This window comes from Medicago sativa, chromosome 1 (assembly GCF_051527215.1).
Source record: "Medicago sativa cultivar Bolivia chromosome 1, Bolivia_mono, whole genome shotgun sequence".
Classification (NCBI taxonomy): Eukaryota; Viridiplantae; Streptophyta; class Magnoliopsida; order Fabales; family Fabaceae; genus Medicago; species Medicago sativa.
The window spans coordinates 6,247,629-6,264,369 of record NC_140749.1 but is presented as its reverse complement, the minus strand read 5'-3'; the positions used below and the strand labels follow the sequence as shown (position 1 = coordinate 6,264,369).

The 16,741-nt window shown below is 34.4% G+C and overlaps 2 protein-coding genes across 2 annotated transcripts; one reads left to right on the top strand and one right to left on the bottom strand.

Moving 5' to 3' along the window:
• Positions 1-229: 229 nt before the first annotated feature.
• Positions 230-2,685, top strand: LOC146952083 (F-box protein At1g47056-like). Its single transcript, XM_085741058.1, has one exon. The coding sequence runs from the start codon at positions 643-645 to the stop codon at positions 2,284-2,286; it is 1,644 nt and encodes a 547-aa protein (XP_085597184.1). The 5' UTR covers positions 230-642; the 3' UTR covers positions 2,287-2,685.
• A 1,305-nt stretch (positions 2,686-3,990) lies between these two features.
• Positions 3,991-10,054, bottom strand: LOC146952082 (Mannose-P-dolichol utilization defect 1 protein). The gene is made up of 8 exons (XM_085741057.1): positions 9,800-10,054; positions 9,017-9,170; positions 7,961-8,033; positions 7,798-7,864; positions 7,556-7,615; positions 6,248-6,308; positions 6,113-6,154; positions 3,991-4,383 (listed from the first exon to the last, which is right to left on the bottom strand). Exons 1-8 carry the CDS (start codon positions 9,944-9,946, stop codon positions 4,280-4,282), a joined length of 708 nt encoding a protein of 235 aa, XP_085597183.1. The 5' UTR covers positions 9,947-10,054; the 3' UTR covers positions 3,991-4,279.
• Positions 10,055-16,741: the final 6,687 nt, after the last annotated feature.

Below are 16,741 nucleotides of genomic sequence, written 5' to 3'. Positions count from 1 at the left end.
TGAAGCCCCTCCTGATATGACCTCTATCCTCTTAGCAGATGCCAGGGGTGTTGAGTTTGTTCGACCCTAGTATGGGTCCTTTTTAGTTTTTTTTTTTCTTCCCTTTTGTTACCAAAAAAAAGTCAATAATGTATATTGTCAAATAGATCATGTATTAAAAGTCGAAAGAAGTATCTTAAAGGCACAAGTTATCATTTCCCTTTAAATTTTTTAAAGGACACTCAAACATTAGTTAGCATTATCCTAAAGAAGACAAAGCAAAGTAGAAGTCCACTTTTCTTTCATGACTTCCGTTCCGTCGTGTCCTCTACTTCCAGTCCCTATCAACCTTCACCACAACGGCCTGCACCTTCCATCTTACTTCCACGTGTCGCAAAACCAATAAACACCCCCATGATAACCCAATGAACTCACCCACACCCAATCACATTCTCCATCTATATCGAGTCTCACACCAAACACAACCCAACCAAAAAAAATTAATCAAATTCAACATTCATTTCAAATCCGCATTTTCAGTCTCTGAAATCCAAAAAAACAATACAAAGATGATGAAACTCACACAGTTATAGTTTCTGTTAAGAAACGAGCATCTTTCAATCTTAACCGTTCATTTCACCGATAGTTCAATATCAGCCGTGGATGGGCCAAGCAGCTTCCACGGTCACCGGAACCAACCGCCGGGAAAGTGCAGGCAACCGATCTACCAAAACCAACAGATCCACCGCCTTGGTTTCTCCGATGATCTCCACCGACGACGGTGACGATGTTGCAGATCCGGTTGACGGTGACGGTAACGACGGAATCGGAAACTCCGATTATATATCAGATCTACCTGATGAATGTTTAGCGATTGTGTTTCAGTCGTTGAATCCCTCTGATCGGAATCAGTGTTCACTCGTTTGCCGGCGGTGGCTTCACGTTGAAGGACAGAGTCGTCAACGGCTTTCGTTGAACGCGAAGTTTGATCTTCTTCCGGTAATTCCTTCTCTGTTTAATCGATTTGATTCAGTGACGAAATTAGCGTTGAAGTGTGATCGTAGATCTGCGAGTATTAGAGATGAAGCGCTTGTGATAATCTCCGAGCGTTGTCCTAATCTCACGCGCCTTAAGCTCCGCGCGTGTCGCGAACTTACGGATGCTGGAATGGAAGCTTTTGCTAAGAATTGTAAGGGTTTGAGAAAATTATCGTGTGGATCTTGTACTTTTGGATCTAAAGGTATGAACGCGGTGCTTGAAAATTGCGCTGCGCTCGAGGAATTGTCGGTGAAGCGGCTTAGGGGAATTGCTGAGACTGCGGTGGCTGAGCCGATTGGACCGGGTGTGGCCGCTGCGTCGTTGAAGACGATTTGTTTGAAGGAACTTTATAATGGACAGTGTTTTGGTTCGTTGATTTTAGGTGCTAAGAATTTGAAGACTTTGAAGCTATTTCGATGTTCCGGTGATTGGGATACGCTTTTTACGCTTATGGCTGAAAGAGTGGCGAGTATGATTGTTGAGGTTCATTTTGAGAGGCTTCAGATTAGTGATATTGGATTGCAAGCTATTTCGAATTGTTCGAATTTGGAGATTTTGCATCTTGTTAAGACACCCGAGTGTACTGATATGGGACTTGTTGCGATAGCAGAAAGATGTAAGTTGTTAAGGAAGCTACATATTGATGGATGGAAGGCAAATCGGATTGGCGATGAAGGGTTAATTGCGGTTGCAAAGTTTTGCCCTAATTTGCAAGAATTGGTGCTTATTGGTGTTAACCCTACGAGAGTGAGTTTGGAAATGTTGGCATCGAATTGCCCGAATCTAGAGAGATTGGCTTTGTGTGCAAGTGATACTGTTGGTGATCCTGAGATATCTTGCATTGCTGCAAAGTGTTTGGCTTTGAAGAAACTTTGCATCAAGAGTTGTCCTGTTTCTGATCTTGGGATGGAAGCTTTGGCAAATGGGTGTCCCAATTTGGTGAAAGTGAAGGTCAAGAAGTGTAAGGGTGTTACACCTGAAGGTGGGGATTGGTTGAGGCACACTAGGGTTTCTGTAGCTGTGAATCTGGACGCGGTTGAAGCAGAACTTCAAGATGCTAGTGCTAGTGATGGTGGAGCACAAGAGAATGGGATTGAATTTCCTGCAATGCCCGGCTCCGCGGCATCTACATCGGCAAATATTGCATCGAGAAGTACTGTTCGATCGAGTTCATTCAAGCAAAGGTTAGGGCTACTGTCCGGGAGGAAAATTGTGGCTAGCACTTTGAGAAGATGGTCAGGTGGTAGCACTAGTGCCCGCCATGGTTAGAGACAAGAGCATAAGGAAGCTTGTTGTCTTTTGACCATTTTTCAATATTATTATTGTCCTGTATCATTTGATTTTCTATATGTTGTACTTAACATTTGATATTTATGCCGTGTGATGTTTATTGCCTTTTGAATTTTGAATTGAATCTTCACGGTTGAAGTGTCAAATGACATTTTTCCTCTCACTCATCCTGCGTAGATTTTACATTGTTTGTTTGATTCGACTCTTGACTGGATTCCAAGATTTGAAGGACTGGAAACAACAGTGTGTATAGGATCAGAGGTTAAGGTTGTATGGTTTTTGTATGATTTATGATTGTTGTATCTATGTTTCATCAAACTATAGCATTGTATCAGATGTTTGGTAGTCAATGGCCGAAGATATTTGTTTTTCAGGTTATATATTGGGTGCATGTTACATTCAAATGTGTAGACTCTTGAAAGGATCTTTAATAGTGAGGAATTAAATGGATTGCTTAACTAACTCTTTAAGGACATTGACCCAAAAATTTAAGCAAACTCGACCTGTTTTTACTCCAATGGCGATTGCATTTAAATAACTCATAATTAACCTCATTTATATTTTATTATCTTTAATTTTTTCTATCCTCGTTTGTATTTATTTTTATACAACTGGATTAAGTTTTTCACATAAATTCATTTAGACAAATCTTTTAATTTTAAGCTGTTCTTGGTTTTCATTTAGATACATATTTTAAATTTAAGCTCTTCTTGAGGGACTTGTTAAGGGTTCTCCATTGGAGATGCTTTGAGAGGCAACAAAAGATTTTTTGTACATTTGAACTTTGAGAGGCAACAAAAGATCTCTTGTACATTTGACTCGGTCACTATTGACTCAGTCACAATTGTGATATACACGTCGATTGTGATATGACATGTTTTGAGTAAAGAGTTGAGCATTTTCAATTACAAATTTGATTGTTAAAATTAACATAGTACAGCTCTTGTTTTGGCTTTAGTAAATTGAGTCTAACACACGAAAATGGATGCAAATTGTCCAATCTTTTGTCTCCTTGCTCCTTCAAAATAAAAGCATATTGCTCGCAAACCTGCATCCTTCTGATGATGAGGATATCAATAGGTCTGATGCTAGGGAATTTGAAATAATCCCTTTGTTTTTTGGTGGTGATGTATCCCTCTTTGATCGCAGTAGAATATTCATAGAATATTTTTGCATTTCGAACAAGTAATATTGAGATTAAGTTTTTCCTTAAAATAAAAATAAAAATAAAAATTGAGATCATTGCATATTCATTCCTCGCTTAATGCTTGCAAATTTTGACAGATCCAAATTCGTTTTCCTAATTTAAGAGGCCAAGTTTTTATTTTCTTCTTGAAAAATGCACTGATTTCCAAAAAATTATTGTTTGATTCAGTTTGATATTCTAAAAATATGATTATTTTTCTAAATACTAAAAAAAAAAATTATGAATTCACCAAAATTCTAGTAAATTATGATAAGAATATAATTTCACAACGATATGACATTTTTTCCTTCCCACAAAAAGTTTCTCACTTGTAAGCATGCGAATGAAAAATTACCTTTATTATGAGCCCAACTAAAAGCTCTTCGTTCTGCTCTGTTATCACTTCATCAAGAACAGATGCATGCATATATATTGCTAAATCGATTCATCCCACAAGGACCAACTAGCTTGAATGAGTAATAAATCACATGACCATATAAAGAGAATCAACAACGATAAGATACTTTAAAAAATTATCGTGTGATAGACAACGACAAAATAATCAAGCATAAGAATTACAGGTTCTAAAATAAAATGACAACATACACCTGTTTCTTATGCACCCTTGGCTATCATAAAATGGTCCACCCATCAGCACATGAAAATCCGTAAAATTCAGTGGGTTAATTTAAGAATGATAAAATTCTGTGTATCGCCTGTGCACGCAGCAGCACCTGTTGAGAGTTGAACAGGATGAAGGAATATGGACAACTCCATATAGTTCTTCTATTTAACTTTCTTCTCTTTCGCAGCCTGAGGCTTTTGGTACATCACTATCTGACTCAAGATTGTAAAATTCGTTGCAACACCAATTCCATAGCCCAGTAGAACTTCAATAGAATTAAGGAAACGGTCACAATTAACAGTAAGAGAATAAATGTACTGTATACACATAAATGTCAAAAAGACTGAAATGTACCCAGAACTTTGTAAGTCAAGAGATGGATGACATAATTTTCCAAAAAAATAGGTTTGCTAATTAAAATTGCCAGATCCCTAAGCAGACACAACCCCAAAAGTTTGTTTTGAAATAATGGAACAATAAAAACTTGGTAGAATATGTTCAATTTCCTCAACAAAATGATAGGAACAATGTGATTATTAAAGTGGCTTTCAATAGTGGTAACAAACTTGAAAAGCAAACTGCTTAGAAATAACCATTTTCTAAGCACATATTACGGCTTTACAGTTTACATCGCAGAACATTTACAACAGGTATATATAAGCATGAAAAAATGAACTTCAGGTTTTCTGCTTCATAAGGATAAAGAAAAGCACGTCTATAGAGAGCTTGAGTTCTCAAGTGATCTACTATCATATTCATTAGATCATCCAAGTGACCTGTATATGAATGTGACTTGATGAAGATAATTATTAAGCATCTCTGTAGCAAACTAATGAACAGGAGGTAAAGCTCTCAATAGACTCATCCTTAGGAAAATGAGTTTCCTTTCTTAGAGAGGGAAATACACAAATTCCCTTAAATAGCGATCTATGTTTTCTGGTATAGGGGATCATAGATCTTGCAATAGAAATGCTTCTCTCTCCCCCCTCCCAAAACTACAATTTAAATTTTCTACCAAAAAAAGATGAGTATCCAAATCCTAACACTCAATACAAAGTGTTTCACTCTACCCTTCAACCACAAATAGTAGTCGGATTAGTTTTGTCTTCTAATTTTCAAAGGCAGATTTAAGAACAGTTTCATAGAAAGGGGGAATGCGAATGGGAAAATAATTGTTAGAACCAGTTTTCCAAAATCACAAAATGTGCCTGTCTGTTATGGCATTGGGAAGGCTCTTAAACTTAAGGTTGACCGAGGCTACAATTCTTTGATTTGGTAAAAAGTGAATTGGAATGTGGTTTTTTCCCATCAGCTTCTGCAGAAATCTAATCCAAACAGCTCTTGTTCTGATGTAAACAAAGTAACAATATCTACTATCTTTTTCAATTGCCAATAACAAAGCATGAAAACTATTCCCCAAAAATATAAATCAAAGTATGAAAATCAGATAGTTCTTATTTATCCCGGACATCTAAAACACCTTTTGGTCTACAATCACAAACAGTTACGGAGAAAGAACCCATAGAACATAGGGAAAAAGAACCTCGTATTGTTGGGATTTCTCAAACTTAATTTCTAAAAAGTTCACAAAAAAAAGTGTAATTTCACGAGGGGTGAAGGACCCACTTGTCTTGCACATAAGAGTAGGTAACTTCAGTGAGATGGAAACAAAGTTATCAAGCAAAGAATAGGTGAAGATAGCAATTTCATGAACACAATACCACAAAATGAGAATAAAAAAAGAGGCAAATAGGGAATATATTTTCAAATTGGTTCCATTTTTCTGCAGAAAAATTGAGATAGGGAGGGACATCCTGCGAACATATTTTGGTTTTTAAAACAAATAAATGTTTCTATACACAAAAATAGAATAGGTCCTTACTTTCTTAAGCACAACTATTAGTATTAAGACCAAAAACTGATCTAATATTCACGGATGACAATGACCAAAACAAGAGAAATGACGGTGAAAACAAATTAAGAAGAAAGGATACCGCTTTTTGGGGCATTTTCTTGGATGGTGGTGAATACTCTAACTGCAGCAAATATAAGCAAATAAATTAGTAATCCATTCCAACAAATGAAAACTGTAATGTAACCTAAGTTGTATTAAAGATCTACTGGCTTACCCATTGAGCCTCCAAAGTTCATAAAAGAAGTTAAGAAGCTGAGCTCCCCTGTACTTTTATTCTGCTCAAACCAGAGTTACCAGTGACAAATAAGAATGGTGAAAAACAAATTGCTGACATACTTCATTAGTTGAAACATTTTGTAAAAAAATCTAAAACGAACATTGAGGCAAAATATGAAAAATTCAGCATATCCACATTAACAAAGTTGACAGGATTGACAGGATTCTGGCCTATCATTACAAGAGGAATACAAGCTCCTAGTTTTCCTCAAAATACAGATAGAATGGCAACACGGCATACATAGAAACCATGTTTGTCATGTAATCAATGTTGTCAAACTCAAGGGTCTACGCAAACTCATGAAATATACATAGACTCAATTTGTAAATTTGGAAGGGTTTACTTAATACAAAAATAAATTTTAAAGCATCTATCACAATATTAAAAACATAATTTAACAGTATGTACATAGTAGTTATTCAACCTTCTAATAAATACTCTAACCACATGACCAGACCAGACCAATTCAAAAATGATGGACAAATTCACAAATTACAAGATATTTTGACAATTCAGGATGCAAAAGAGTGTACTAAGTTCAAAATTAACGTACAAATTGACAAACATTCAAAATTACCAAGACAAATAATGATGGGACCGAATTCCCCTAGTTGGAGCTAGATTTATCTCAGTAGAGCTAGGTTTCAGACTCTCAGCTCATCAGGGCATTGACCTTGTTGGCCAGTTGGATTATTGTGAACTTGCAAAGATGGGTTTGTTTATGTTTTCTCTTATTCACTACGTTTATGCTGGGAGCTATGGGGTTGAGACTCAATACAACATCATTCACCTCCTTTACAGATGGTTCACGTTGTATATTCGTGGAGTTTAGTGCTACAACCCACAATAGGTGAGATTGAAGTTTTGTGCACTGTGGAGCCTTATCATCGTTTCATTTGGGAATCTATGCGAGTCTACCCAAATTTACATAAAACAATTTTTTTAGCAAGTTAGCTCAATTTTAATACTGGGCTGGAAACTTGTATGATTGTATTTGTTAACTCCAAAGTTTGACAACCATGTATCTTACTAGTTTCAAGTAGATCATCATTAACTACACAACAAAATAACTTATTTACCAGTTGCTTTAAAGGGAAAAAGTAGCCATTCTGACCGGAGAATCAAGTATCATGTATGTATGTAAAAACTAGAAAACAAATAAGTTTATAAATTTCATGACAACTAAGTGTTTTCTCCAACACAATATAGCATGAATACAGAACAGCCCTTCATGTTTCCACTTACAGAAAAGTTTTGGAATATTTGTGGGATCCTTGCACACAGAAATATTGCATGTTGCGATGCCTGCAAAAGATCATATTTGCATGAAATAATATTGGCCATAGAGAACATAGATTACTAATTATTATAAAACAAAAGCTAAAACATTCGACACCATGAATTGACAGATGAATACTGCAGATACAATAGGAGAAAAATTTCAACAGCATAAGTAAATACATATTGAACATAAAGTTATTACTCACATACAAGGCCTCAAAGAGGACAGGATCAATTTTACCAGCTAAGATTGTGGGTGCTACAGCACAATATCTGAAAACCAATTTATCAAGGAAATGATCGAGAATATTTGATTAAATTGCATAATATGAGAATGAAAATTAGTGCTTCAGCAAGCAAGTAGGATACATCAATGGCCGAATCCATGTGATTGTACTAATAGGTTGAGAATAGTAGTAGATTATGGCAACCAATACAAGAGCTGTATCAGAAACGGAGAGGACGAAGTAAGTTAGACAAATTCACGTAAATGGAAGAGTAAGATATATCTAACAAAATATAGAGCATGATCTACAGCCTATGTTTAATGAGCAATTAGGAATATCAGCAATTCAGCATGTAAAATTAGTCAAAATCATCAACAGAATACACATGACAAAGTAGTATATATATACGATTCCACCAAGTAAGAATAGAGAGAATGCTTGAAAAAGAAATACCCAAACACAGTCAATGGGCCAGTTCTTGCGGTGTAACAAACCAGGAAAAAAATCAATGATCTCATATCAAGGCTGAGGTGTAAATTTGGTTTAACTTTTATAGAAGCTAACACCTTTCAGATTACATGGCCATGCAGCCTACATCTCTAAGAAATTTCAAATTAAAATTATTAAATTTTACTACAGTTGATAGCAGAAAGACCATTTGAATTAAAAACCTTTGTTTCCTTTAAGAGTTTACTTGGTCCACCTCTACCTCTGTTTATTGGACTACTAATGTCCACATGATCAACTATCCTTATTGGGATCTCTATTGGTCTTTTTTCACATGACTACCGAATTGTCTTATGTGAGAAATTTTAATTTGTTTGTTGCTAGTACTAATATCCCCATTTTTCTCAAATATATTCATTCATTTCATTTCTTATCTTTTCTAGCATGTCTACTCATCCACCAAGACACTTGGCTCGTGCTTTTCTTGGCACTTTACTGCCAAACAACTCAAGCGGTTAGCATTCCAATAAAACACCCAAAATTTGCCTTTCTTTTGTTTTGTCGTATTATCTTTGTTTATTCTATTCCTTTTTCAGTCAACATTTTAGCTACAAATCATTCTCATTCAACTCTCCCCTCAATCCCGTTTAAAAGTGCATGATATAACATAATGATTGAATGGAAGAATGATGAAAAACATATACTGACAAAAGAATAAGCAAAATGAAAATTACAAAACATTAGCACACACCTTGGATCAAAAGAAACAACAATTCTCCATAAGCCGAAAAGGGAAGGCCTTTGTGAAGACAGTAAGCCAGTGCTATGGTATATCCAACAACTTCAAGCTCAAACGACAACATACTAAGTCCTCTCACACTTTGATGCTTCAAAATTTTCAAAATCTGCGCTTAACAATATCAACGCAATTACAAACTCTAGTTGAATTTCAAAGTGTGCAGACATTAAGTGCGTATTTGCATTCATTTTCACAAAATACAGAGTGAGTAACTCTAGAAGTACAAAATTGATACATTTCTGCAAAAGACAAAGTAATTCTAGAAATATAAAATTGATTTTGCCTCCAAAATTAATCATGACTTGAAGCTCAAATTTGGAGTTTATGCCTCCAAATGTAACTTTCAGCCTCAAATTAATTATTCAACTCACTTTTACTTAAATTTATCTAACTTGTTTACATTCTTTCGCCGTATACGACCGAACTCTAACTTTCTAGGTTAAAATTCTACTCCCTTTTGACCAAAATGACACTAATCACACTTAAATCAACATTTACCGAACAAAACAAAACATGCTTATTAACAAATGAAGATTTCCTTGGAAACTAATGAATACAACACTAATAAAGAGCTGAGCTATAACAATTCAATTACAAAATTAAGTATTGCATGTGCATAACAAACTATCAAAATCTCATAATTAAGTTCTTTTTCCTCAATCGATAATTGAGAGAAGAGAAATTAGTTAAACGATAACGAAAAACGGTAAATTGAGAGAAGAGGAGAGTTGGTGCCTGAGGGAGTTTGACGGTGGTGGAAGCGGCGACGATGGCGTAACCGAGGAGTTTGGAAATGAGAGGAAGCAAGCAATCTTTTTCAGGAATGTTTCCGTTACGAAGAGATCCAATTGCACAGCTTAAATCAATCCCTAAATATTCCATCTTCTTCTTCTTCTTCTTCGATGATGATGATCTCAATCTAATTCAATTCGATTGTTTATTTTAACGCTAAATGAGTTAAACTGAAACTGCGATTTATGATTTTTCTGGTCGTCTTTGGGTACTGCCACGAACGATGAAGTGTCTGTGAAGAAAATTCAATTCACTGTAATATCTTTTTCTTCTTGAGGTTGTTATGGTCATTTCATTCTTTCTGGTTGTTGTGGTAAATAGTAATTTCATTTTTTTAAAAAGAAATATTACCCCCTATAGATGGTTTTTCTTTAAGAAAATATTATATCAGTTGAACTTGAAAATATATATACAAATCCTTTAAAATATTTTAAAATCCTCGTTTACAAGCAGATATAATACAATCGAATTCATTATTATCTCTTATATCGGATATAAACTAATCAACGACCTATATATATATACAAATCCTTTAAAATATTTTAAAATCCTCGTTTACAAGCAGATATAATACAATCGAATTCATTATTATCTCTTATATCGGATATAAACTAATCAACGACCTTCTTAGAGTTTAGAGTAAAATCAACCTTATCAAACTGAAAGTTTGCTAACCAAGTCAACGTCGTGTGTAACCCACCAGTCTCCCACATCAACATCACATAGAGAGAAACAATCAGTTTAAGCAATAACGAACTCACCTGCATAATCTCTTAAACATATGCCAATACCCATCATATTAGATGACGACGAGAACGAGGCATCTATGTTACATGTTTACCAATTTCTGGTTTCGTTCATGTCACCAAGCCACTGCTGCTCGACCCTTGTTGGTCATTGCTAGAACTTGCCGGGGTTCGGGACCTGATATTTTGGGCTGCTCTCCATTCATTAAGGAGATGTGCGCTCGACTGCCTGCAAACTCGTTTTATCATGTTGTTGCCAAAGTTTCAAGTTCCTACACTTCCACAAGCTCCACATAACTGTGGCAAAAAAAAAGCTCACTTTGAACCGGAGGAAGTTGGTGCAAAAGATTAAAAATCACGACATCTATGTTCTAATTTTGTTGAAGAGTTCTATCAATTTTGTCCTAAAGATTCACACCACGTCAAACTTGGGTAGCACTAGGACACACCAATAACACATATATGCTAAGACGGGCTCTGGTCGGGAAACACCATCCGAACACTCGCCATTAAAAAAAAATTATCTTGGGAGGGGCTTTTAGCTTCGAGATTGAGCTCCAACGCCCGATAGATGCAACTAAGAAGACAATGTGTATTACTAACATAATACTTACCATTTTTCTCAGCCTTCCATATTAATCTATCTTCAATAACAAAGGCTGGAGTGGTGTATTTAATATAAGTTGTGCGATGTGAATCGAACCGTAGACTTAGAGAAACACTGACTTTAGCTCAACTAAACTCTTGTCACTCATATCAAACTCCCTAAAAAACATTCACTCAACCCAAAGTCCCAAACACTCGCTCAGAAAACCCATTCATTAGTTTGCTTTCTAATGTTTCATATGGGATGAAATTGGTATGTCAGTAATTTCATGAGAAAGGAAACAAATTTTAGGTTTTGTTCTTTCACCTTATTTTACTTTGTTTTTCCTGTCACTGCTATCTTATATATCTCACATGCATCATATCATTTCAATGGCTGCTAGTGCTACCAGCAAAATGAGGATTCTATTGTTGCTTGTAGTTTCAGCAACTTTTCCATGTTGCTTTAATATTAAAAGTGATCCTATCAGCAGTGTTGTAGTTGCGTACTGTATCGCAAAAACCAAACCAACTTAAATCACATTTGTTTGGTTTGATTTTTTTAAAAAACCAGCCGAATTCCAAACCAAATGACATGCTTTTTTTTATCTCGTAGTTCAGATGACTTTTAACTTCAAAATCAAATCAAACCCCACAAACACCCTCCAAATAATGCATTACATGATTTGTAGTCGTAAATAATACTCCTATTGTGGGTTCAGGTTATGGCGTTGACATCTATAGAGTGAGATGCTTTTTTGACAGTTTTAGGGTAAGATATTGTGAGTAGTCTAAAATATACTTTTTAAACGGTCTAAAATACTTATATCACTAGGTTTACAATTTTTAAATAATATCTATACAACGGTATTTGTGCTGTCAAAAAATTACAGCAAAAAATGATCTCTGAATTGATTTATATTACTGAGAAGTAAAGATTGACGACAAATTATTTCATCACTATGAATTAAACTCGGATATAAGCCTAGTTTGTTTCTTTAGGTAGAGTGTATTAATCACTTGCATCCAACTTTGTGGTTGAAAAATAGGTTACTTTAGCATTGAGTAGATATATAAGTGAATTAATCAATATTGAGATAATTATTATTTCACCAAACTGAGTTGGTGCTGTTATATTGCATCGGTTAAACTTTAAGCCATGAAATAATGAAATGAGTTATGAGAATAATAGATGTATTCATATCAGCTGTCAGTTAGCTTGCTTGCCCCCAACCTATGGGTGCATCACCTACTTCGTGTTTATTTTAGCCTGGCCCATTCTCTACTTTGTAGAGCAAACATTAAAAACCATGTCCCCTCGTACCTTTGGGTGGTCTTGTAATCTGAAAGTTAAGTTTTGATTGCCTTGGCTTATTGTCCAAGGACTTATGAGTGGCATAAAGTAGTAATCTCTCTATCTACACATATATTAATTTGACTATTTAAATATATATATATGATAAATAAGAGATAAAGATAGTTATTGAAAAAAATAACTCGAGGGTAACGCACATACTATTAATTAAAATGTAGAATTGAAAAAATAATCAATTAAAATGATATTTCTTTTGCAAATATGACAATTAATATGAGACAAATCATGTATTTTTTTGTACAAAATAAACTAGTATGATCAATAATTTTAGTTGGTAACCTACTCACCCTTAAAACAATAATTTTAGTGCATGTTCACTAGATTTGCTAAAATAATGAAGATCATAGTGATTTCAGCAAATCCACCATCAATAATCTGGAAAATATAAATATTTAAAATTCATTAGTTTTCGTTATTTCACATTCAATATATATATTTTTAGAGTTGTCTACTTGAAAGATAGTTACTTTAGTAAAAAAGAAATCTAAAAAAAAAAATACAAATGTTTTGTTGCCAACTTGATAATTAGTTTCATAGAGGATCCAAAAGACCTATGTCGTGGTATACCTTGCGACACCTACTAGGGGTCAAAAACCCTAAGTATGGTGGATTAGAAAGAAAGAAAAAAAATCTTGTTTTTTAGTTAAAACTTGACCAGGATCCCAAACATACACTTATATTAGTTAACAATGAGTTGAGCAAAGATAATACAAGTGTAAAAGACTCTTTTTTTGACCAAATATATGCGTGTGTAAGGAAGTTTATTCAAATGTACGTGTTGAATTTATTCAACCAATACAGTGTAACACGGTTAGTAAATAGTTAAATCTCTTGATAGTTACTCGGTGTTCGATCCTAATAGCATGTGTTAGGAGATCTCAATTCTTAAATAGATCTTAGTGTCTGAATAAATTAATTATGAACTTCTGGTTTCAACTAAAAAAGTGGTAAATTCAATTGGTATTGAAAAAGACTACACTTGCAATCGCAAACACAGTGCTGAATTGAGGTTGCTGTTGAATATGACCATACTTGCAATAGAGACAAAGACAAAACCCAACGCGATAGATTGCGCTAAAACGATACCTATAATACGTTGAACTCAATCCAATCATTTAATGTTGGGGTAATAGTCATTTGGTCCTGAATGTGTAATGATTAGTTCTGAATTGAGGTTGCTGTTGAATATGACCATACTTGCAATAGAGACAAAGACAAAACCCAACGCGATAGATTGCGCTAAAACGATACCTATAATACGTTGAACTCAATCCAATCATTTAATGTTGGGGTAATAGTCATTTGGTCCTGAATGTGTAATGATTAGTTATTTTAGTTCTTTATTGTATCAAAATTTTAAAATAGTCCTTGATTGTGCATTATGTTAGTCAGAATAATCTTTGACACTAAAATAACCTTTCAATGCTCACAATAACTCTTTTCATATAGGGACTAAAATGACAATAAACATGTACTTATAAGGACTAATATGACAATAAGTAAGTATATTGAAGGACAAATTTGACAATATTAATTAAATATTTTAACATCAAAGACTATTTTGACTAACAAAATGCATAATTAAGGACTATTTTGAAGTTTTGATAAATTGAAAGACTATTTTGACTACTCATTACAATATCAAGGACCAAAGTGACTATTACCCCATTTAATGTTGTATATATGGTATCTGTTGTTTTGGCTTCAAATTTGTGGTTTTGAGAAACAGAGAAATCGTGACACGATTTCATCAACGTGTCACGATTTTGGCTATGCCGAAAGCATGTTTTGCTGGTGTATAATCGTGGCACGATTTTGGGAAAACGTGACACGATTTTCGGCTTGCTGGGCACGTTTTCAGGATAAGGTTGGTCGTACCTTGGGTCGTACGTATCAAACGTGTCACGATTTGGACAAACGTGACACGATTTGGACAGCTGAAGACTGCTATATAAGTGTTTCTTTGCAGATTTTGAAGGAGAGCTTGAAGAGAGAGAAACTTGGATTACAAAGGAGGTAACTTTAGGGTTGAGTGTCTTTGTAGTGAGGATCTCTTGGGTTGGGAAACATTGTAAACACCTTGGGTAGTGAGATTTCACCATTGGAAGGATCAAAAGCTTCCTTTTGTGTTTTCTCTTAGGATTCATTGTGAGTGTGGGTGACATGAAAATGGGTAGAAATTAGGTCTTGTTCTTTTGTGAGCTTTTAAGCTAATTTCTTGTAACCCATTTGTATCACTTTCATCTTAGTGGATTGGAGGGCTGCTCTCTCCCCCAGAGTAGGTCATATTGGACCGAACTGGGTTACCATCTTGGTGTGTTTGTTCCTTTCTTTCATTGCTTATCTTTATTGCTTTGATTATGCTTGTGGTGTTGCTCTACACTTAGATTTAGATCTGTTTTTGTTGTTGTTGCTTGGAGACACTTTATCTATTGATTACCACTTCCTTTGCTCCACACATCTTTGTTATTCATTGGTGTGATTTTGTCCGAATTCACAACAGTATCAACTTGGATTTTTTTTGGTCAAGTAGTTTAATAGTTATAATTCACTTTTTAAGTTGAATAAAGTGAAGTGTTTTAAGTTTTAACCCGAACTCCTGCATATAACAATGCATTGTCCATGTTAATTAAGTCATACTCATGGAGACATTGTGTCAATTGACTAACTAATTATTTTTGTGAAGAATTTCCTCATCTCTTAAACTCGTGCATTATCAAGCAAGTGAAGTTGAACTCAACCTCGTCATTCATAGTTACATTATATGATATATATTCTCATCCAAAGCATGACTTGTATACACGTATACGTTTTTCATTATTTTTCTTTTTGTATGAAAATATGCACATCAACATAAATTTTTTTTGGTACAAAGCTAACAAAAAAAGAAAAGACTAAAGTCTACGGAATCAGGTTCCCACAGAGTTTGAATATAAGAGATCAGATAATCCTGTTGGAGGGGAAATGTGACACATCAACATAATTAACCATATTCTATTGAATATATTAAAATTTGTATTTGTTAAAATTGGAAAATTTATGACAAAAAACACTTATGATTTGAGTGAGTGTCATTAGCCAAATCAATGCCTAACTACGAAATCATTTCGGTTATATATTAAAAAAATGAAAAAAGAAGAAGACAGCTTTGGATAGTATGACCAACAATATATTAGTTAAAGTTAAGAGATTTGATCTCCTTAAGTAAGTGGTCATGAGTTTGATTCTCAACTCTTTCATGTGGAGAAAATTTAGTTGGAAGGAGAAACATCACCTTGTGTACCTCATAGATTCTCTGATGGATATTAAAGAATATTTGTTACCTGGTGGAAAAATCGTATTTCTAATATGTTAACAAAAAACAAGATTTGTATAGTATGTGGTCAGAATGTCATTCATTCATGTTGTTAATACATCCACTTATGATCATTTAAAATCAAGAGTGAAAGTTTAAAAAACGTGCAACTCTTTTTAAAAAAGGATCTCTAAAATATGATCTTAAAACCCGGTGTTGCTATCGATGCACATATGACAAATACTATGAGAATGCATGAGATTTCAACTGTATCCAATTCAAATCCAAAAAAGAGCAAGTTATATAGAAGTAGCAAGGAATCAAACCTCTCTTTACTAATCAAGGAAATATCAAACTCTAACCTAATGAGGCTTTTAAGCCAATGTGAAGACGTGGCGATTCAACTTAGCGAGACTCCCCCTCATGGTTCAATCTCACTTGTGATTGTTCTTAGTTTAATGTGATAATCCAGTCTAATGAAGTTCCCTCACTTGACCCAACATACACCCACCAAATTAATTATTGTTTTACAAATTTATCCTTTAGAAGAGATAATAAGTTTAGTTTTTACTCCTATCATGCTATTTATTTTCAGATTGCATAAAAAAAATTGCAACATAATTACAAATATGTTGATAATAATTAACGCGGTCAATATGTTAATTGAAAGAAAAAAAAAACTTAGCAAAAGTGACAAATACAAATCCCAAGATTATTTAGGGAGACGGAGGTAATAGATAATGATGTGAAAATTTTGCATGAAAGTCAATATGAGTTGCTATAAATGATATTACGCATGATATCTCCTTCTGTCTTTTTTATAAGATACATTTAGGTCAACAAGTTGATGTATTTGGTTCAAATTTAAACCAAATACATCAAAT

Coding starts and splice junctions, on each gene's coding strand:
- LOC146952083 (XM_085741058.1), top strand. CDS start 643: ATGGGCCAAGCAGCTTCCACGGTCACCGGAACCAACCGCCGGGAAAGT.
- LOC146952082 (XM_085741057.1), bottom strand. CDS start 9,946: ATGGAATATTTAGGGATTGATTTAAGCTGTGCAATTGGATCTCTTCGT. Junction 8,034..9,016: donor GTTGTTTCTTTTGATCCAAG/GTGTGTGCTAAT, acceptor TTTCTGATACAG/CTCTTGTATTGGTTGCCATA. Junction 6,309..7,555: donor AAATATTCCAAAACTTTTCT/GTAAGTGGAAAC, acceptor TGGTTTGAGCAG/AATAAAAGTACAGGGGAGCT.